Below are 22,625 nucleotides of genomic sequence, written 5' to 3'. Positions count from 1 at the left end.
CCTATCTTAGGGGCAACATGGTGTGTATTTGAAGGTATACAAGCAAAAGCTACAGCCATAACATCCATCTAGACATAGCACATCCAAACTTGTTGCACTTTTCTGTTTTTAATTCCAAATGTCTTAGATAATCTGGGCGGTACCATTGTGTACTATTATCATTAAATAAAGATTAAATACAATTGGGATAATAATTTTAAAAAGTCTAATATATATATTGGATGTTGATATATACTGTAGCCCTATATATATATATATATATATATATATATATATATATATATATATATATATATATATATATATATACACACACATTTTTATACAGTGCCAGTCAAAAGGTTGGAAACACTGACTCATTCAAGGGTTTTTCTTTATTTTTGCTATTATCTACATTGTAGAATAATAGTGAAGACATCAAAACTATGAGGAAACACATATGAAATCATGTAGTAACCAAAAAAGTGTTAACAAAGTAGCCACCCTTTTCCTTGATAACAGGTTTGCACACTCTTGGCATTCTCTCAACCAGCTTCGTGAGGAATACTTTTCCAACAGTCTTGAAGGAGTTCCCACATATGCTGAGCACTTGTTGGTTGTTTTTCCTTCACTCGTGGTCTAAGTCATCCCAAACCATCTCAATTGGGTTGAGGTCAGGTGATTGTGGAGGCCAGGTAATCTTCTGATGCAGCACTCCATCACTCTCAAATAGCCCTAACAAAGCCTGGAGGTGTGTTTGTGTTCATTGTCCTTTTCAAAAACAAATTATAGTGGGACAGAGTGTGGCCGATGGGAAATGGCTAGCTAGTTAGCGGTGGTGCGCGCAAATAGTGTTTCAGTCGGTGACGTCACTCGCTCTGAGACCTAGAAGTAGTTGTTCCCCTTGCAAGGGCCGTGGCTTTTGTGGTGCGATGGGTAACGATGCTTCGTGAGTGACTGTGGTTGATGTGTGCAGAGGGTCCCTGGTTCGAGCCCAGGTTGGGGCGAGGAGGGGGACGGAAGCTATACTGTTGCATTGATGCTGTTGACCTGGATCACTGGTTGCTGAGGAAAAGGAGGAGGTCAAAAGGGGGTGAGTGGGAAGAGGTAGAGATGGGAAGAGGTATCGTTGCAGAATGCTGTGGTAGACATGCTGGTTAAGTGTGCCTTGCATTCTAAATAAATCCTTGACAGTGTCACCAGCAAAGCACCCCCACACCATCACACCTCCTTCTCCATGCTTCATGGTGGGAACTACACATGAGGAGATCTTCCGTTCACCTACTCTGCATCTCATAAAGACAAGGTGTTTGGAACCAAAAATCTCCAATTTGGATTCATCAGACCAAAGGAGAGATTTCCACCGATCTAATGTCCATTGCTCGTGTTTCTTGGCCCAAGCAAGTCTCTTCTTCTTATTGCTGTCCTTTAGTAGTGGTTTCTTTGCAGCAATTTGAAGGACTGATGAAGGCCTGATTCACGCAGTTTCCTCTGAACAGTTGATGTTGAAATGTGTCTGTTACTTGAACTCTGTGAAGCATTTATTTGGGCTGCCATCTGAGGTGCAGTTAACTCTAATGAATTGATCCTCTGCAGCAGAGGTAACTCTGGGTCTTCCATTCCTGAGGATGTCCTCATGAGAGTTAAAAGTTCTTGAAATGTTCCATGTTGACTGACCTTCATGTCTTAAAGTAATGATGGACTGTTGTTTCTCTTTGCTTATTTGAGCTGTTCTTGCCATAATATGGACTTGGTCTTTAACCAAATAGGGTTATCTTCTGTATGCCACCCCTACCTTGTCACAACACAGCTGATTGACTCAAATGCATTAAGAAGGAAAGAAATTCCACAAATTAACTTTTAACAAGGCACACATATTAATTGAAATGCATTCCATGAAATGCATACCTCATGAAACTGGTTGAGAGAATGCCAGGATTGTGCAAATCTGTCATCGAGGCAAAGGATGGCAACTTTGAAGAATCTCAAATCTAAAATAGATTTTGATTTGTTTAACACTTTTTTGGTTAGTACATGATAGTACATGAAAACCCTTGAATTAGTAGGTGTGTCCAAACTTTTGACTGGTACTGTATATATACATATATATATTTTATAAACATGAATGAGTTCTTGTTTTTCCTCTCTTTTTATCTTCATTAAACTCTATATTATTTTGCTGCTGTTGGAGCAAATCCTTTTTGCTAGTGATGTAGAAAAATATCAATATTCCTCCCAGTTCTGTTAGGCCTATATACACGTATATACACTTTAAAGGGCTTTAACGTAGTCCAAAATTAGACTTTAACTGAATCACCAGTTTATTGTTTTGACTTTCAGGACCTTGGACAAGAGCTCAGCGGACCGCGTTGCTGATCAAAACCACCGCGCGCTCTGAGCCCTTGACAGCTTCCGCGTCAGCTTAGCCAACTACATCTCGAAAGGTCAGTTATTCGGGAGAATAGCACGCTAGTACATCTCAGCGCCCGTGGCTTTTGAACTGCGACGGTAGGCCTACTCTCAGATGTACCCTGGCTATTGCATGCGAGGCATAGCCTGCGGACACCTGTTGTCCCTGGGTTAAAGTAGTCTTGCGCAGTCTTATTTGATGTTTGCTAATTAAAAAATACTGTAGCCTATATAGTTTGGAATCACTCTTTGGATTACATATAGAAAGGACACAGGGGTTAAACGCTGGCCTACATTGAAAACACTGAGAAGGGGCAATGTGTAACAAAAACGTAACTAACACAAATCTTAAATAATTTTTGGGGCAAATGTGAAAAGAACAACCACGATACCGCTAGGAAGACTTGCTCCTAATGTTTTACTCCCGCGCCCTAATCATTTCAACCCAAGTAATCAACCAAATAGTTGTTCTGAACACGATTACCGAGTGGGGGAACTAATCCTCCGTGCGCGCGCCACCGTGATTTCCAAACAACATATGCAACGCATTAAGGTAAGGTTCGCACAGTTTCGAAGACCCTTTCCCAAATTACCATTATTTCAATGAACAACTATGAATAGGAGCCATCCCTATAATCTTCTAACTGTAGTTGAAAGCACAAGTGTTGTTTCACAACTTCGTATGCCAAGTCAACTGCGTAATACAGGACATATGACATATGACATATGACTTATAGTCTTAGGCTATAATGAAAAACCTCAAATATATAAGCCTAAACATAATACCACTAATTGAATCCCATATTATATATTAAGTAGCCTATTTGAAATATAAAATAGCCTATTGGCCCCTCCAAAAGGTTCAAACTAGGCTATGAGTCAACTACAATCAATAGCCGCATGTTAACGATAGCCTATACACTTTAGCTGAATTGTACAGTTTAAATGGGCTGTGTTTGATTAAAGAAACATTTTAGGGCCAGTAGGCATCTAATTACATATTTTGTTGAGGTTAGGAACCGGCACTAGACAACAAAGGTAGATGAAAATAGGCTACTTACATGTGAAACTCCTTTATTTACAGCATTGCTTCCCCCAGTCTACTTCAATACATTTAAGAATTTCCATCCACTGGTAGAGATACCCGAAGTAAGGCCTTGTCAAACACTCTTTAGACAATTCCAGACCATCCGAAACACCTTATTTCAAAAGCATTATAATTCAAGTATTAATGCAAGGTGCATCCCATGTTGGATGAAAAAAAAACGCGCGGACTCAATTCTACCAGTTGTTAACCCAACTCCTTATTAGGCAAATTCTTTACGGTTCTGAGTTGACCAATTAATATTTTATAACACTTTCCAATAAATTGGCTCCAAATATATGATTTAATGTGCTCCGTCCAGAAACAGTCGTTGTCCACACAGCTGTTGATTTAGTCCAAGTAGGCTGTAACAACTTCATACGCGCGCCGTTGAGAGATTGAACGTTTTCAACATCTTCTGTAACCTCTCTCCGAAAAACCAGTCCGAACCATTTTGATTGCCCTTGAGCCGCGAAGTGAGGAACTAAGATTTCCCAAGGTAACGCCTACTCAGATTCGTCTGTACTTTTCGGACAGCACATCACATCACCGGCTGTGCATCTCATGAGGGCATAATAAAATGATAGTCGAGCATGCAATAATATGCTATTGCTACTACGTTTAAACAATGTATAGACGGAATGAGGATGAGCAAAGGTGTCTGGATAGTTCGAGAGTATTATTAAAAACTCCTCGTTTGACGAGTCTGTAATCTTTCTGTCTTAGATGTGTCACACATTGTCACACGTTATGTGCTACAGAACATGATTCCCTCAGATAGGCCTAGGTTAGTCAATTATGCTTTTAAATAGCCTATAGTTGAAATGTAGGCCTAGCCCTATGGGATAAAAGGATTAGGACATTTGATTGATCTTGAATATTATTATTAACTCAACTATCAGTGAATGCATACCTCATCCTGATGGAGACTGTATAGTGATTTATGGAATCGATTTTCCCCATTTAATTAGCAAGCTAACCACATAACTAGCCTATTTATGTAACCACCTGCTCTTCAGAAAGTGAACAGAATGTAATTTTGAAAATCTAGGCTCAATAGGATCATGAGGCTAATGGGGATTATGATGTTTTCATGACAACACAATGCTTTGTTTTTAATTCTTGGTAGATTTAAAGTAGGTATATAACTTAGTTTAAATGGTTGGGACAATATGAGTCAGTAATACAATGTTTTATTGAGTTCACCCACCAATCCAGTGGCCTATAATGTGTGTTGATGCCTTGCATTGTCTCAACAAATGTATTCCACACCTGGGTTCATTGCCCCCTCTGCTGGTAAACGGTAAGAATAACCGTTTGTGTATTGCACCGAGTGGGAGACATTACAGAAGGCCTACTACTAAGACTACTTGTTGGGTTAATATCGAATAAACACTGTAATTGAAGTAATAGCCTACATGTAGACCTGTGTTGTTTAGAACAGCTACACTTGATTATCTGGCATGGAGAATAAGCAATGGCTAGTTATTACTATCAGCAAAGTTCTAAATGATGTAGGCCTACCCTCCCACGTCGACATCACTGCCACTCTGGTCCTAAGAGGCTGTCGAGTTACCTGCAAAATGGAGATACTTTGCTCCTAGATAGACCCCGAGGTAGCCTATCACATAGTCATTTGGTCACAGAATCAATCAAGCATACTCAGACAGCAAATGTGTTGCAGTTTAGATCCAGTCCACATATTCTTCTGCCCAGTTCCCTCGAAGGGCATCTTTCGTCACAACCTCATTAATTTTGTAAAACAGGTTATTCTCACTTGACTGTGGTCTATCTAAAGTGGCGTACATTAAAAACGACCCATTAATTTACATTTAGCAGATGCTTTTATCCAGAGCGACTTACAGTTAGTGCATTCATCTTAAGATCGCTAGGTGAGACAACCATATATCACAGTTCTTGTCCATTTTTTCCTCAATAAAGAAGATATCAGCAAAGTAAGTGCTTGTAGGAAAAGACAAGTGCAAAAACAAGTATTTGGTAGGGAATAAGACTGACTGTGTAATTTAAGATACTCTTTAAAGAGCTATGGTGTCAGATGTTTTCGGGAAGATGGGCAGGGACTCTGCTTTCCTAGCATCAGGGGGAAGCTGGTTCTACCATTGGGGTGCCAGGACAGAGATAACTTTGACTGGGCTGAGCGGGAGGTGACCTCCCGTAGGTGTGGGACAGACAATAGACCAGAGGTGGAAGAACGGAGTGCTCAGGTTGGGATATAGGGTTTGAGCATAGCCTGAAGGTAGGGGCAGTTCCCCTTGCTACTCCGTAGGCAAGCACCATAGTCTTGTACTGGATGCGAGCTTCAACTGGAAGCCATTGGAGAATGCGGAGGATCGGGGTGATATGGGAGAACTTGGGAAGGTTGAATACCAGGTGGGTGTTCAACTTCTGGATAAGTTGCAGGGGTTTGATGGCACAAGCGAGGAGCCCAGCCAACAGAGAGTTGCAGTAGTCCAGTAGGGAGATGACAAGTGCCTGAATTAAGACCGGCGCTGCTTCCTGTGTGAGGAAAGGTCGTACTCTATGGATGTTGTAAAGCATGAACCTGCAGGAACGAGTCACTTCTTTGATGTTTGCAGAGAACGACAGGATGTTGTCCAGGGTCACGGCAAGGTTTTTTGCACTATGGGAGGTGGACACTGTGGGGTTGTTGACTGTGATGGAGAGGTCTTTGAGTGGGCACACCTTCCCCGGGAGGTAGACCAGCTCCATCTTGTCGAGGTTGAGCTTGAGGTGGTGGACAGACATTTCATAGAATGTTGTGCGGTAGCTTAAATTACCAAGCAAATAAAACACCACTGTGGATGGTTTCATTACAAAGTACAAAATGCACCATCATTTTGTAGGAAACAGGTGCTTTCTCCAGAGTTACATCTGCAACCTTTTAGAACACACAGACAATTCATTGAAAAGGACCAATACGTTTAAATTCCAATTCACTTGGAGTAATAGAGGCACCTCTATAGTCTCAAAAACCCAGACCTTGGAGCCATTGGTACATTGTGGGAGGCAATCCATCTGACTAGAGAGACTAGCACCTCTACACTATAACACTAAATTCATGCTTTATTGTGATAGAAGCAGGGGCGGACTTGAAGAGGGACACTGTCATCTTGGTATGACCAAAAAAGTTTTGGAGCTGAATTCCTGGCATGTTCCCAGAATGATTTTCCTCTGTACCCACCCATTGATACAAGGGAGGCTAAACATTAGTATCTGTCACTAGCATAATAACCTGCAGAAAAAAACAGCATAGACCAGCCTAAATTTCAATCTGGCCCATTCTGGTCTATAGTGGTCAGTGCTGGTCAAGCTGATCCGAGCAGCATGGTCTAGCTGGTTAGGCCGGCCGACCAGCTGGTCAGGCTGTGGATGCTAGTGACCAGTTAATGCTGGAATGCTGGTGACCAAGCTGGTCCATGCCGGTCTATGCTGGTCCAGCATGGTAGCTGGTCAAGTTAGTCTGGCAAAACCACGCCCATCATCATCATATTTCCCAGCATGCTCCATTGCAGTTAGATTTTTGGGGAATTGTTTATTTCAATGTCGTTTTTGTTTGTTGTATTTTTGTATGTGTCAGGATTTTCGCTGCTGGTCATTTGAGTCAAGTGCAGGAGAGCAGAGAATAGGTGATCAGGCGACTTTATTAGCCAAGAGCAACAAACAGACGGGCGCAAACAGCTACAACTTAAGCCAACCGGCAAAAGTGACAAGCGCAAAATACCGTCAATAATATAACAATAAGGTTCACCAATATTTCCCCAAATAGGGTACAGGCAATGCCCAGGGTGAAAAACCGGACTGGCGCGATACAACAAACACAAAACAAAACAATTCCACACAAAGACATGGGGGGAACAGAGGAATATATATATGCAGTGTGATTAGGGAATGTAAACCAGGTGTGCAGGGAACAAGACAAAACAAATGGAACAATGAAAAATGAAGCGGCGATGTCTAGAAGGCCGGTGACGTCGACCGCCGAACGCCGCCCGAACAAGGAGGGGAGCCGACTTCCGACACTATGTACGTTGCTTGATTAATTAATCTTATGCTACACAAAGATAAATAAGATACATTTTTCTAAACTAATCCAATCTGGTAGTTGGATTTATTGTACCCGTTACTGAAATGGTTGTTCCAGTTTAGATGCTTTAGGTAATCTCATGTACTTATCTTTCTAACCCTGGCAGTCATTCTGAATGCATATTGTGGGTGACTAAAATAAAACAAAATGGGATATCCCCACTCTTTCTGGATTCCGATAGGAATTAAACATCACTTTGCTAGCCAGCATAATGTGACTTGAATGTCTAAGGGGAAAACTAGGCCCTCAAAGTACTTTGATGCTGGTTTAGTTGGTGACCACTATACCAGCAGATGCTTGTCACAATGTCCAAAACAGATGCGAAGGCTGGTAACCTATGCTGGCCTAGACTGTTTTTTGCCAGCAGGGCCAAATATGTCAGACAGGTGGATAAATAACAAAACAATGCACCCTTGACCAATTATCAGGTCAAGGGGTTGAATGTAAGTTAATTTATGGTCACTAAATTCCCAGTACCATTTGAGAACTTACAGGGACTGGATAAATAGTCCTAGACAGAAATTAATAGACAGAGATCTGTGATAAAATCCAGACAGGACACAGACAAAATGAAGGCTTTTTGTTGAGATTGCAAACCAGGCATGATTCCAGGATAGTTTCACTACTAAAATGAAGGTGCTACAAAATAATAACAAAAAAATGTTAGGTAACTTACAATAACACTGTAATTACATTGCTTTTCACCACGCATGTATTCCGTGATAATATATGTACACTGGACAAAAATATAAACGCAACATGCAACAATTTCAAAGATTTTACTGAGTTGCAGTTCATATAAGGCAATCAGTCAGTTGAAATAAACTCCTTAGGGTCTAATCTCTGGATATCACATGACTGGGAATACAGATGTGTCTGTGGGTCACAGACACATAAAAAAAAGTATGGCTGTGGATCAGAAAACCAGTCAGTATTTGGTGTGACCACCATTTGCCTCATGCAGTGCAACACATTTCCTTTGCATAGAGTTGATCAGGCTGTTGATTGTGGCCTGTGAAATGATGTCCCACTCCTCAAGGGCTCTGTGAAATTGCTGGATTTTGGCATGAACCGGAACACGCTGTCGTACACGTTGATCCAGAGCATCGCAAATATGCTCAATGGGGGACATGTCTGGTGAGTATGTAGGGACATTTGCAGCTTCCATGAATTGTGTACAGATCATTGCGACATGGGGCCTTGCAGTATCATGCTGAAACATGAGGTGATAGCAGCGGATGAATGGGCGACAGGTAGCCTAGTGGTTAGAGCGTTGGGCCAGATTGAATCCCCGAGCTGACAAGGTAAAAATCAGTCATTCTGCCCCTGAAAAAGGCAGTTAACCCACTGTTATTAACTGACTTGCCTGGTTAAATAAAAATAAATCAATAAAAATGAATGGCTTGACAATGAGCCTCAGGATCTCATTACGGAATCTCTGTGCACTCAAATTGACATTGATGAATACAATTGCGTTTGTTGTCTGTAGCTTATGCCCACCTATACCATAACCCCAGCACCACCATGTTGACATCAGCAAACTGCCCGCCCACACGACGTCATACACACTGTCTGCCCGGTACAGTTGAAACTGGGATTAATCCTTGAAGAGCACACTTCTCCAGAGTGCCAGTGGCCATCAAAAGTGAGCATTTGCCCAGTGAAGCAGGTTACGACTCCGAACTGCATTCAGGTCAAGACCCTGGTGAGGACGAAGTGCACGCAAATGAGCTTCCCTGAGATGGTTTCTGACAGTTTGTGTAGAAATTAATCGGTTGTGCAAACCCACAGTTTCCTCACCTGTCCGTGTGGCTGGTCTTAGACGACCCAGCAGGTGAAGAAGCAGGATGTGGAGATCCTGGGCTGGCGTGGTTATACGTGGTCTGCGGTTGTAAGGCTGTCTGCGGTTGCAAGGCCAATTGGACGCAGCTCTGGAGGACATTCATGCAGTTAGCATGTCAATTGCATGCTTCCACAAAACTTGAGAAATCTGTGGCATTGTGTTGTGAGACAAAACTGCACATTTTAGAGTGACCTTTTATTGTTCCCAGCAGAAGGTGCACCTGTGTAATGATCATGCTGTTTAATCAGCTTCTTGATATTCCACACCTATCAGGTAGATGTGTTATTTTGGCAAAGGAGAAGTGCTCACTAACAAGTATGTAAACAAATGTGAGAGAAATAAGCTTGTTGTGTGTATGGAACATTTCTGGGATCTTTTATGTCAGCTCATGAAACATGGTACCAACACTTTACATGTTGCCGGTTGTTTACTTGTCCCGTCAATACATCTATCAGATTTATGCAGCAACAGTGCACCTTTTTCTTTATTCTCTCGGATAGTCACCAGTTGGAGTATCCTGGGGTAAGGAATATTTTTTGGACTTTACATGTTGCGTTTATATTTTTGTTTAGTGTAAATATATGATTTCTGTGCAATACATGTATTAAGGCGCCTATCAATTTTGTAGGCGGAGCCTCGAAGATTGGGCCCTCACTTTCCGGAAGTATCCTCCTTTGCGCCTTATGGAAGTGACGTTAAGCTGTCAACATGTAAGATGGCGACTCTTCACAGGCAAAATGCTGCTGGGCGGAGAAAAGTCCAGGTAAATGTATCTATTTTGTCATGCAGAGTAAGGATTTTTTAAGTTGCATTCATGGCCGCGGAAATGTATATTTTGCCTGCTTATCCATGGATGTCTTTAAACACTCAACGTGTGGCGGGCAAGTGCAGCCGGTCAGTCCCAGGCGGTCAGTCCCAGGCTCTGGCACCGCTAGCAGAGAGCTAGTTTAGCTTACAGCTACTCACAAGATTTTGCGACCCGCTGCAAATGACTCATTTCGGTTGACCGAGATCGTGTTTCGAGTTTAATGGGTTGTCAAGATATTTGTATGTGAAAGTGGGATTATGGGGTGTTATTGCGGCTAGAGATGGAAGAATTCCCCCCGCGCCCACCCTCACGTCACGAGATAGCTAACTGAAGGACGTGATTTTCTATTTTGGCTATCTAGTATGCAACCAGTTGGATGGTGCAATTATCTTTTGTCTGATTACAATTTGATAGGCTTGATCCTATTTTGCCCAACGTCATCAAACTGTAGTCGCCAGACTAATGATGGCATGCAGTGTGTTGAGTGCTGCATTACAGTACTATAGATGGTCAACAAGTCTCCTTGTCCCCTGTTGATGCAATATAATGTTTGTATGTAGATATCTGCAAATGTGTATTCTGCACCTGGAAAACCATTTGCATTGAATTTTCCAGATTTGCATTGCAGAGCCACTGCAATTTGCATATAGTGAAATAAAAACAATTTCACTGTCTGTCAGCAGGCTATGGTCTCTCAGAATGTACATTTAGGCTGAGTTTAATGGGACGGCTATTATTTACACAACTCTCAAACTCTAGGCGGCATTCTGCCTTCTCCCTGCAGTTCTCAGCCATAGAGAGAAATACTAATGGTTGTCTTTTTGTAGGCACTAACTCCACAATGGATTGTTGGACAAAGCCTATGGGAAAAATGAATGCCGTTTTGGATCAATTCCAAAAATAAGGTCTGTGGTAAACACAGGCTTAGGACATTTTATACGTTTTGTTCTTTGAGATAAACTTAATCAGCTAATGTCACTTTCTCTGAATTTTGAAGAATTTGCGATAAAAAAATCATGAAGCACATACAGGCTTCATAAAGGTCATGTTAACTGACTGCTATTATCTAATACAACAAAACCTTAAAGATTTCCTAAGCATGTGTTAAACTCAGACCTTATTTTCTGCATTTATTCCAAAACCCCAATTTTTCCCATATGGATGGGTAAACAAACCAGAGGTAACTAATTTTGTGGTTTTAGGACTACAAGGACTGGTGAGCTCCATTAGCTTCGCCCAAGACTGCTTTGTGAGCTAAAATCCCAACGCTGTGTTTTAACGTTTAGACACGTCAATAATCATTGCTTTTGAAACATATGGACCTTATCATTAATCCGTGAGAAAGAATCCTTCAAATGAAAAAGATACACTTACTGTAGCAGTTTTGCACAGATCCATACACCTTTGGTTGCCTCCATCCAATAATTTGATTTGAAACTACATATCCACTACACTTCCAGAGTTACGCTTACACGCAGGTGCTCGGAACATGCTAGAAAGCTATTTATAAATTGGCCTGAATGCTGATGTGCTGACACCGTGGTATATCAGACCGTATACCACGGGTATGACACAACATTTATTTTTACTGCTCTAATTATAATAGCAATAAGGCACCTTGGGGGATGTAGAATATGGTCAATATACCACGGCTAAGGGCTGTATCCAGGCACTCTGCTTTGCGTCGTGCATGAGAACATCCCTTAGCTGTGGTATACTGACACCCTCTTGGGCCTTATTGCTTAATTAGCACAGGCGGTCACCTCGTCTTGTCTGTTTTCTGTAAACAAGCGCTGTAACACACGGATATGGCTGTGTGGGAGCACTAAACCAATCAAGGTTAAACCTATCAACTATTTTTCTATTATTATTAATTCTCGCTGATATGAAAGATAAGGTCCTTATGCTTCCAATACCGTACCGCAAGCGATGCGTGTTATTGTTCAGATTGAGTGTCGGGGTTCTTAACAAAACTCCCTCCTACAGAAGGGACCTTTGTCCAACGACTCTTATGTGTAATGGAACTGAGAGTGGTGATGAAGGGCTAGTATTTCCAGGACTCACCTGACACTCCTGCTGTAGCATCATTCATTTCCACAGGTTCCATCATCCATTTCAACAGATATCCTTGACCGATATACATTACCAGTGTTTACAAGCCATTTATGACACTAGAAAGGTTTCAGCAACAGTGCCAACACCAGTGCCTATATGTTATTATAGGTATACAGGACAATGTCAAGGATTCACCGGAAACAACACCAATCTATCTTCATTATATTGTAATATGGTTCAAAGTGCACTCATATCTAGTTCTCTCTGCAGGTGTCCTATGTGATTCGGGATGAGGTGGAGAAGTATAACCGCAATGGGGTGAATGCTCTGCAGCTCGACCCGGCCTTGAACCGCCTCTTCACGGCTGGCCGAGACTCCATTATTAGGATATGGAGCGTCAACCAGCACAAGGTAACCTGTCTGTCACCTAACCACTCCACCTGGCAGAATGCCATATTATCATCATGACCCCTCTCCCTCGAGGTCACACTGTGGTTTTGATCGCTCTATCGCTCATCTTTCCTTGATTCCTGACATCCTATCGTCTCCTTCTCAACTGTATTGGAGGAGACGGTCCAAGGTCCCTCCCCTGTTTTGAGAAGGCGGGATGTTAAAGGTGTCTAGGAAAGATGAATTGAGAAAGAGCTAATGTTTTAGATGCATAGATGTACAGACCAATGCCTATGGTCAATGTTCAAATGAAAAGATCCAGACTTATTTGTTGTGCTGTTATTGTAATTGATTGTCATAGAATACTTGCATAAACCCACTGATTTTGCAGCGTAAAATCTCTTTATTGCAGCAGGACCCGTACATTGCATCGATGGAACACCACACAGATTGGGTCAATGACATCGTCCTCTGTTGCAATGGGAAGACATGTGAGTCAGTGTAATGTATTAATCCAGAGCTGAAGGGGTTAAATTGAGCCCTACCCCTCAGAATGGAAAGTGCATATTTTTATTAAAGAATTATCACTGAAAAGCAACCAGACTTTAGGACGCTTCCATCACATGCAAATTGGCAAAACCCTGTTAATGGATATTTACTACTATATGTCCAGGGAAAATCTCACTTTAAAAAGTGAATATTCGGGCCTCCCGGGTGGCGCAGTGGTTAAGGGCGCTGTACTGCAGCGCCAGCTGTGCCATCAGAGTCCCTGGGTTCGCGCCCAGGCTCTGTCGTAACCGGCCGCGACCGGGAGGTCCGTGGGGCGACGCACAATTGGCCTAGCGTCTCCCGGGTTAGGGAGGGCTTGGTCGGTAGGGGTGTCCTTGTCTCATCGCGCACCAGCGACTCCTGTGGCGGGCTGGGCGCAGTGTGCGCTAACCAAGGTGGCCAGGTGCACGGTGTTTCCTCCGGTGCATTGGTGCGGCTGGCTTCCGGGTTGGATGCGTGCTGTGTTAAGAAGCAGTGCTGTATCGGAGGACGCATGACTTTCAACCTTCGTCTCTCCCGAGCCCGTACGGGAGTTGTAGCGATGAGACAAGATAGTAGCTACTACAACAATTGGATACCACGAAATTGGGGAGAAAAAGGGGTAAAATTTAAAAAATTAAAAAAAAGTGAATATTCTGTTAACTCCTACCCAAATAATGTTGTTTACTCGTATTTGTTGTTGTCCTATACTCGTATTTGTGGCCAAAGCATAAATTGTAGAAAAAACACTTTTAAAACAAGACCATTTCAAAAATACTTAATATTTTAGCATAGAGGATGTCGTCATCCTCCTGAGCTGGCCAATCAGCGGTCTACTCACATTAATATTATTCATGACCGGTATAGGGTATGCCCACACCATTCCAACACAGAACGCTGCTTTTTAACATACTTAATTACACATTTTTTGAAGGAAAACTATTTCACTCATTGTCATTAATTATAGGTCATATTTCATAGAAATCTGGAGACACTGGACAGTTACTTAAGCCTGCAAGCCATTGATATAAATAGTTGTTGTTTTTTGCCTTTGAAAATGTATGTGTCGGAAAAATAAAGACAAATTTTACTCTGTATTCCAGTGATATCTGCTTCCTCAGACACCACAGTGAAAGTCTGGAATGCACATAAGGGATTCTGCATGTCCACATTGCGAACACATAAGGTATGTAATAACATACTATGTACTGAGCTCCAAAATCATCACAAAGGCCAAACTTAAGGTACATACGCATAACGTTACTGCTATATTAGAGTTAGCATGCACATTTCAAGGTATAGGCTGAAGCACAATCAGAACCAAAATCTTACTCAAAAGCACTGACTTGGCATCAGATTGATGTAACCCCCTATGGTTTTGTCTGTACAGGACTATGTCAAAGCCTTAGCCTATGCCAAGGACAAGGAACTGGTGGCCTCAGCAGGGCTGGACAGACAGATCTTTCTATGGGACGTTAACACACTAACGGCACTGACCGCCTCCAATAATACTGTCACCAGTGAGTATGCTCTCTCATCTGGGTCCTGTTCAGACATTGGGCACTGAACTGAAGAAAAGGAACTGAAACAGGAAGGGACTACCTGGAAATTATCATTTTCTTTTCCTGTTGCATAAAGTGTTTTCCATTGCTTGCCCTAATGAACATGACCCAGCTATATTATGTCACAGGCATATCCTAGACTGAGTAATGTAAATGTTCACTGCACTACTTAGGCATGAAGACATGAGATAGATGTCTATCTGGAGAACCATCATTGAAGACCATGTTCTTGTTTCTGTAGTACACATAAATTTGAAGGATGGATATCTTAAATATGTAAAATACACTGTGTCTCAGTGGGACATTCCTGGTTACTGATGAGTAGACTGTTGAGACAGACCTGAGTGTTGTGGTAACTATGATGTTGTTGTCGTCTCCCAGCCTCTTCACTGAGTGGGAACAAAGACTCCATCTACAGTCTGGCTATGAATCAGATGGGCACCGTCATTGTGTCAGGGTCCACTGAAAAGGTTAAATCACATTTGTATTGATATAGTTGTAATGTTTCTAGTGGGGTGATGACATTGATATACTTCCAGCTAACTGAACCTGTTACTTCACCTCCATGTTCTAAAGTAAGATGTGTGTAAGAACAAAGAGTGTGCCACCAACAAAAACCTAAACCTGTGTTTTCATATACCTCATAGAGTGAATGTGTCCTGCTACAGGTGCTGAGAGTTTGGGATCCTCGAACCTGTGCCAAGCTGATGAAGTTGAAAGGTCACACAGACAACGTTAAATCATTACTGCTAAACAGGGATGGCACTCAGGTACGGATGGCTCTTAGAAATCTCATCTCATTCCTCACCCTTAAAAATGTCAGCTGCGATGGCGCTCTTATGCTTCATAGGAGGGAGAGGACTTTTTCAGTCATTTCTGGAATCTGCTGGCAATAAGCTGCGAGGGAAGCCTCTTACCTGGAATTTCTCAACTTGGATTTCGAACAACCCAGACATTTTTGTGAAAGATTTGAAAATGTTGTAATTCCTAATGTTACATCTGCTTTTCCCCCCAGTGTCTCTCGGGCAGCTCAGACGGGACCATCCGTCTGTGGTCGCTGGGGCAGCAGCGGTGCATTGCTACCTACCGGGTGCACGATGAGGGCGTGTGGGCCCTGCAGGTCAACGAAGCCTTCACGCATGTCTACTCCAGCGGACGCGACCGCAAGATCTACTGCACCGACCTGAGGAATCCAGACCTCCGCGTTCTCATCTGCGAGGAGAAAGCCCCTGTCCTCAAGGTGAAAGGGGTGGGGTTACTGCGATAAGCCTTGCCGACGGCATGATGGGAAACGTAGTTGAAAAGGTTGTAACCTGTAGATATTAGGCCTAGATGTTTATTGGACTTAAGTATTTTGTAACATTAACTCAAATGTTTTTTTAAGACTGTTGTATACAAGAAAGTACGCTAGTATAATAATTAGTAGAGTCAGGAACGCATTAATGAGAAATCTTAAAGATAATCAGCAAGTACTATCAAGGTGAAGTCATCCTTAAGTGTTTCTGTCAACAACACATTTACCCATCACAGTTTTCCTATCTGAATGACCTCTTGTCTCCCTGGTTCAGATGGAGCTGGACCGCTCGGCAGACCCCCCCACGGCCCTCTGGGTCTCCACCACCAAGTCCACCGTCAACAAATGGGTAAGCAGCATAGCTGAAGTTGAACAACAGTGTTTGTATATGAGTAATGGATATGTTCATAATAAATAGACATAGAATTACTGTAAAAAATATAACACAGAAAAAAAAACAGGATTCAGTGAGGCCTGTGTGTCGCTGTATACTTTTAATGCAATGTTCACTCCCTGATTATGTTTCCCGTCATGACTCATTGCAGTCTCTGAAGGGCATTCATAATTTCCGAGCATCTGGCGATTACGACAACGACTGCACTGCTCCCCTGACGCCTCTCTGTACTCAACCCGAGCAGGTTGTTACAGGTAAAAACACAACACACACACACGCTTCTTATTTTTTTATGATCCATTAATCATTAAAAATGATTGATAGATTCAAACTTCATAAATCTCCCAATAAACTGCATTGCAAATATTGCAATTACAAATGTTTTTTTAACCTTTATTTAACTAGGCAAGTCAGTTAAAAACACATTCTTATTTACAATGACGACCTACACTGGACGCCACTCAGGAGCCCACATATCTATTCTATTTTAAACACCTTCTGTATTTTGGGCTCCAGAGTGGCGCAGCGGTCTAAGGCAAGAGTACAAGAGACGTCACTACAGTCTCTGGTTCGAATCCAGGCTGTATCACATCCGGCCCTGATTGGGAGTCCCATACGGCGGCGCACAATTGGTCCAGCATTGTCCGGTTTTGGCCAGAGTAGGCTGTCATTGTAAATAAGAATTTGTTCTTAACTGACTTGCCTAGTTAAGTAAAAAAATAAGTTCTAGGCTTAAATGAGTGTTGTGTTTATTGCTGTCCACTAGGGGGAGCCAGCATTATCCAGTGCCACATTCTGAACGACAAGAGACACATACTAACCAAAGACACCAACAACAACATTGCATACTGGGATGTTTTAAAGGTGTGTGCCTTTTGCTCTCTCTTCAATCGATTTATTGTCCATCTCTCCATTGTTTGTCATATTGTATAATTGAATACCTCTTGTCCTCATCCAGGCGTGTAAAGGGGAAGACCTGGGAAAGATGGAGTTTGACGAAGAGATTAAAAAGAGGTTCAAAATGGTTTATGTGCCAAACTGGTTCTCAGTGGATCTTAAAACTGGGGTAAGCTGATCCTGCGCTGTTTTACATTGTAAGCTTTGGACAGTCGGTGGAACAGGGATTTGTCCTCATTTTAAACCTATATTCTGCTGGGTAGATGTTGACCATCACGCTGGATGAGAGCGACTGCTTTGCTGCATGGGTGTCAGCCAAGGATGCAGGCTTCTCCAGTCCTGATGGGTCTGACCCCAAGTGTGAGTGATCATTTTTTTACTGCCCTGTAAGATATGGTTGACTTTTTAAAATGTTTATACCTAAACAGGGTTACCGTCGTACATGCAGTATCAATCCTACAGAGTTCTGTTCTTTTCTAGTGAACCTGGGTGGACTGCTGCTGCAGGCCTTACTGGAGTATTGGCCCCGAACCCACATCAACCCCATGGATGAAGAGACAGAGATGAACCACAGTGAGTTGCTATACGCATATACACACACATTTACTAACAGTACAATGCAGACAGCCATTGTGATATTTTCTGACGTTATTAAGTTGAATGAAATCTATCAGTGATATTCTATGTTCTGATGTGTGTGTGTGTGTGTGTGTGTGTGTGTGTGTGTGTGTGTGTGTTCAGTGAACGGGGAGCATGAGAGCAGGATACAGAAAGGTAACGGCTACTTCCATGTTCCCCCTCACACGCCAGTCATCTTTGGAGAGGCAGGGGGAAGGACCTTGTTCAGGTAAAATATACAATGCTATCTCTGTCTTTCACAGTGTAGCATGAAATAGTACTAAAAGTGCAAACCCCACCTACCTGGCCATCCCGGCAGGCTTATTCAAGGCTCTCTCTCTCTCCAGGTTGTTGTGTCGAGACTCCGGTGGTGAGACTGAGTCCATGTTGCTCAACGAGACCGTGCCACAGTGGGTTATCGACATCACTGTGGATGTGAGCTCTCGTCCTTTAATGATAAATCTAAATGTCTTTCTACAGTAATGTACTATAGCTAATTGTGTAGTGTTTATACACTATGATTCTCATGTATGGTTTTCAACTTTTTCTTCCCTGTCTTTTAGAAAAACATGCCCAAATTCAACAAAATCCCCTTCTACCTCCAGCCTCATTCTTCTTCTGGTGCAAAAACCTTAAAGAAGTAAGTGAAACACTTTTATAACGATTGAACCAGTTTCTCTATTCCTATTAGTGTTGCGTGTTCATCCTTCCCTGCAAACCACATTTTGCTAAAGAGATCATTCACTTGGAACTATTTATCTGACTGTTCAATGTTCCAAGCTTGCGGTTATATTCCAACGTTGTGGTCTTCCAATAGGGACCGCCTGTCGGCCAGTGACATGCTCCAGGTGAGGAAGGTGATGGAGCACGTATACGAGAAGATCATCAACCTGGACAACGAGTCTCAGACGGGGGCCTCGGCAAACAACGACAAGCCCAGTGAGCAGAAGGAGGAGGAGGACGTGGCCGTGCTGGCCGAGGAGAAGATTGAGCTGCTCTGTCAGGACCAGGTACTGTGCAGCTTATACGGTACAGTCCCCATCTTTTGCCTTTGTGTTACATCTTGTATTAATATATATGTTCCCAAAATCACTTTTCGTTGTCTATAGGTTTTGGATCCCAACATGGACCTGCGGACCGTCAAGCATTTTATCTGGAAGAGCGGTGGAGACCTAACCCTTCACTACCGGCAGAAGTCCACGTGAGGTCGCCGGTGTCCGCGAAGAAGGCTCATCTTCTGCTAGCCTGCCCTCCTCTTCCTCCTCCTTTCTTCTTCCTCTGGCACCAAACTTGGACTGTTCAACTCATCCCACCAGATCCATGTGTTAGTAACACAAACCTGTGCTCAACGACTCCTTATGAGATCTTATAAGAGGTCACAACACCTTAATAACCCCTCAGAAAGGTCCGTAGCCTGAGCGTCACACAAAATCACCGTTCTACACCCAGCCATGTAGAGAGGCGTGAGAACACGCAAGGAGAATGGCGAGAAACAATTGTTGCTGTGTACAGTGAATGGACTGAGGAATATTCCAGGGCATTTTAAGGTTTTTGTCATTTAGGTTTATTTTTATTCAATGTCTTTGTCTCCTTTTGTTTATCCCCCCTTATTTGTAAGAAATATGTTTTATTGCCATGCCCATCTTCAGAGAGCGAAGGCGCCCTTCCATCTTGAGAAAGTCGCTATGCTTGGGGGTTCACTTTGTGACCTGATTGGTAGACTGCACACGTTTCTTTTCTTTCTTCTTTTATTCTCTCCCCCTATACATTCCAGGAACACGCTTGGTTTCCAACCACCTATCACTACCCTTCATCCTAATCCATGTTTAGGACACGGTTCAATGAGGAAGATTTTCTGGATTGTCAGGCGACCAATCAAGGACTTGACAGAATGTAAAGACGTGACTATAGTATGCATGTGTGATATCCTTCAGTTTCCTCAGTTTGGCAACTGACTGATGTATTGAAGGCGGCTGGGTGAAGTTTTTCTCTCACCAAATGGACACAGACCAGGACACATCCCCCAAACTGAATCTCATTAGCTAACGAACGCTGATATTAAATTACTGACCCTATCTTTCTTTTTGTAAATAGACTGTCATTATTTTGTAGGCAACTTGACACAAGTTGTACACCTCATCAGGAACATTTTTTTTTTCTTTTTTTCTCGAGAACCCTGTGTTATTTTCAAAAGGTTGCTTTCTCATGTTAATAAAAAGAGGAAAGAAAAACCACACGTGTCAAGAAGCAACGGATATGTACGACTAAAGGATCTCACCCACGGAATCAGGATGTTTATAGGCTACTGTACTGTATTTGAGAGGAAAGCTACATTTGTTGTCATTGGCATTACCCTTGACAGTCTGCAGCTAAATCTACTTGAAATACAATGACGAAGGTCTAGGGGGAGATATTCTGGAGGGAATCACAACTTTTTATTTTATTTATGCAAACAAAATGAAGACTGTGCTCTACAACTCTAAATGGATTACTCCAACAATGTGAATTGCACAGTGCTATAGCAAATGTATAAAAATAAATCATTTATTTGATTTTAGTTGAAAGATAAGCTTTGTCTGAAAAAGCTCTACATGAAAAAAAAGCTCCTACAGAATTATATGCTTCCATATCCACAACCCATGTGCTCCCACGTGTTGATGTAATTAAATGTAGTATATTTTGGGTAAATAAGTGCTTAATAAATTAACCAACATGACAACGAGAATAAAATGCTTTTGAATTTCAGAGGACGATGAATTGCATTGATCAGAGACTTGCGGTCACAAATAATATTGCATAACTCCAGGACACAACAAGCTACCAATTGCAATGTTGATGTGATATTTGTGTGATTGATTTAGTGTTTCTTCTCGACCACCCTTTTCTATTGTGTATTTGACCGAGTTGGAATACAAATGCTGCTGGAAGCAGGCCTGCAGTTGTCATGGTCTGAGACCTGTCATCTGTGGGTCTGTACAGGGCCGGTTCCAGGCATAAGCGACATACGCTCAGCCGAGGTCTCAATTTACTATTGAGAGTAAGAATAGTAGAATACACCAGGTTCAATTTTGACATTTGGTTGTGTGTCAGCAGCTTTTCTCTTATGTTAGCCATGTCAGCAACAACAACAAAAAATCTGTAATGACCGAAAACTGACCAGGCACGCAGGGAATGTGCTCAGGGGTCATGACCTCCAGGGCACCCCATTGATTTTGTTATTCTCACTCTGATATCATATGTCCTCGATTCGGTCTTCAGTAGGCAAGACATCTTCTTTGTCTACACCCATTCAGCATCGTTTACACCCTCTTAAACCTTAATCCCATCCATCTCTTCAAGGATTCACATGTGAGGCCATGTGGTAAACACGCCGACGTTATATCAAATAAAATCCACGTTTATTTGTCACATGTACAGGATATAGAAGTTGTAAACGGTACAGTGATAGTACTTGCATAGTAGCAATATCAAAAACAGAAAGTGTCCAGATAAAAATATTTTAGAATTGTATATCTTTATTAGATGACGCTTACCCGACAGACTTTGATGGGTCATGTGAAGGAAATGCTCTAACCATCCGTCACGCACTCTAGCTACGTGGATGGGTCACTATTGTTTAGACATGTACACGTTCATGAAATACAATTGATGGCTGTAATTCACCCCCAGACACACCTGCTAATTTCATGGGTCATGTAATAATCCTGCCAAAGTAGAGTCTTTTGTTTAGATATGTAGCTAGCTAAGTAGCTAACGTAAACTCGTACATTGCCTTGGTCCGTACAATTGCCCTTATTTTAGCGCCCCAAAAACGTAATACTTCCAGATCAACTGTAATGTCAATACCATTGTAAAGCACAATTTCTCCCCTTTCCAACAGAATCAATTACATGACCTAAACGCTGCCCGTTTCAGCATAATTCAAGCAGGCAATGAGCCCCGTGGTAGTGAGAAGAAGAGGTGTTGATCTGTCCAATTTATCACCTTATTGCCTCTTAAATGTAAATAAAACACTATAAAGAGTTTATATAATGTGTCATTACATACCTATTTGAAGGTTTGTGTCGAATTTAAATCGGGTTTTAGGGGGGTGCTAAAGTGATCTTAGAACAGCGGCTTTGAGAATGATGATCACATGCAATGATGACGCAAAAAATACCTAGGTATTCCCCCCTTACCCCCGTCTCTGTCCATTTCTTGTTTTTAAAGGAAGAGAGAAGTGCTACACCTGGTGGAGAGAGATTGTAGGACAGAAATAGTTGCTTTATGTGTGCTGTACGTTACGACATGACACGTCACGATGTAACGGAGGGTCCGTTTTTTCAACTTTTCTCCAATACTATAGAGCCATTACCATGTCGATCATTAGTTTTCTTTGTAGCCTCGTTTGAATGTTGTGGTTGCGCACATTTGTACGGAATGGGGTGAGTTAGCTAGCTACACAATGAACCGGCATAACCCTAACTCATACTACTACCAATACAAACATTGTCATAGCTGTAGTATGAATCTGCAAGTAGCTAAAGCTAACAAACTAGGCTCAACGTTAACTAACTAACGTTAGGCTATAACTAACAATGCAAATGGATTTCTGATTAGAATAATATTACTACACAGATCATACATGTAACATTAGCTAGCGAGCCAGCAAGCTAAAGG

General features: G+C 42.2%; 2 protein-coding genes across 5 annotated transcripts in view; one reads left to right on the top strand and one right to left on the bottom strand.

Moving 5' to 3' along the window:
• scn5lab (sodium channel, voltage gated, type V-like, alpha b) overlaps positions 1-3,984 on the bottom strand; it is a 191,241-nt gene extending 187,257 nt beyond the window's left edge. The window contains exon 1 of the mRNA XM_090199463.1: positions 3,450-3,984. The gene's annotated coding sequence lies outside the window, so the exon portion shown is untranslated. The remainder of the gene's footprint in view (positions 1-3,449) is intronic.
• A 6,070-nt stretch (positions 3,985-10,054) lies between these two features.
• Positions 10,055-20,711, top strand: wdr48a (WD repeat domain 48a). 4 transcript variants are annotated; one of them, XM_021562568.3, is made up of 19 exons: positions 10,055-10,183; positions 12,554-12,694; positions 13,089-13,164; positions 14,305-14,387; positions 14,592-14,721; positions 15,145-15,233; positions 15,432-15,533; positions 15,779-16,003; positions 16,332-16,406; positions 16,603-16,705; positions 17,218-17,315; positions 17,410-17,517; positions 17,612-17,708; positions 17,829-17,921; positions 18,090-18,195; positions 18,314-18,401; positions 18,530-18,606; positions 18,784-18,976; positions 19,076-20,711. In XM_021562568.3, the coding sequence occupies exons 1-19, from the start codon at positions 10,136-10,138 to the stop codon at positions 19,169-19,171; spliced, it is 2,028 nt and encodes a 675-aa protein (XP_021418243.2). In that variant the 5' UTR covers positions 10,055-10,135; the 3' UTR covers positions 19,172-20,711. The 4 variants fall into 4 exon arrangements, with proteins under 4 accessions (XP_021418243.2, XP_021418241.2, XP_021418242.2 ...); XM_021562566.3 differs by having other exon boundaries at positions 10,088-10,183; positions 15,411-15,533; XM_021562567.3 differs by having other exon boundaries at positions 10,088-10,183; positions 13,086-13,164.
• The last annotated feature ends 1,914 nt before the right edge of the window (positions 20,712-22,625 follow it).

This window comes from Oncorhynchus mykiss, chromosome 15, assembly GCF_057628025.1.
Source record: "Oncorhynchus mykiss isolate SJ-2025 chromosome 15, ASM5762802v1, whole genome shotgun sequence".
NCBI lineage: Eukaryota > Metazoa > Chordata > Actinopteri > Salmoniformes > Salmonidae > Oncorhynchus > Oncorhynchus mykiss.
The sequence above is the reverse complement of the archived record's forward strand: the minus strand, read 5'-3'. Positions and strand labels throughout refer to the sequence as shown.

Coding starts and splice junctions, on each gene's coding strand:
- wdr48a (XM_021562565.3), top strand. CDS start 10,136: ATGGCGACTCTTCACAGGCAAAATGCTGCTGGGCGGAGAAAAGTCCAG. Junction 16,004..16,331: donor AGAAAGCCCCTGTCCTCAAG/GTGAAAGGGGTG, acceptor TCCCTGGTTCAG/ATGGAGCTGGACCGCTCGGC. Junction 18,402..18,529: donor TTATCGACATCACTGTGGAT/GTGAGCTCTCGT, acceptor CCTGTCTTTTAG/AAAAACATGCCCAAATTCAA.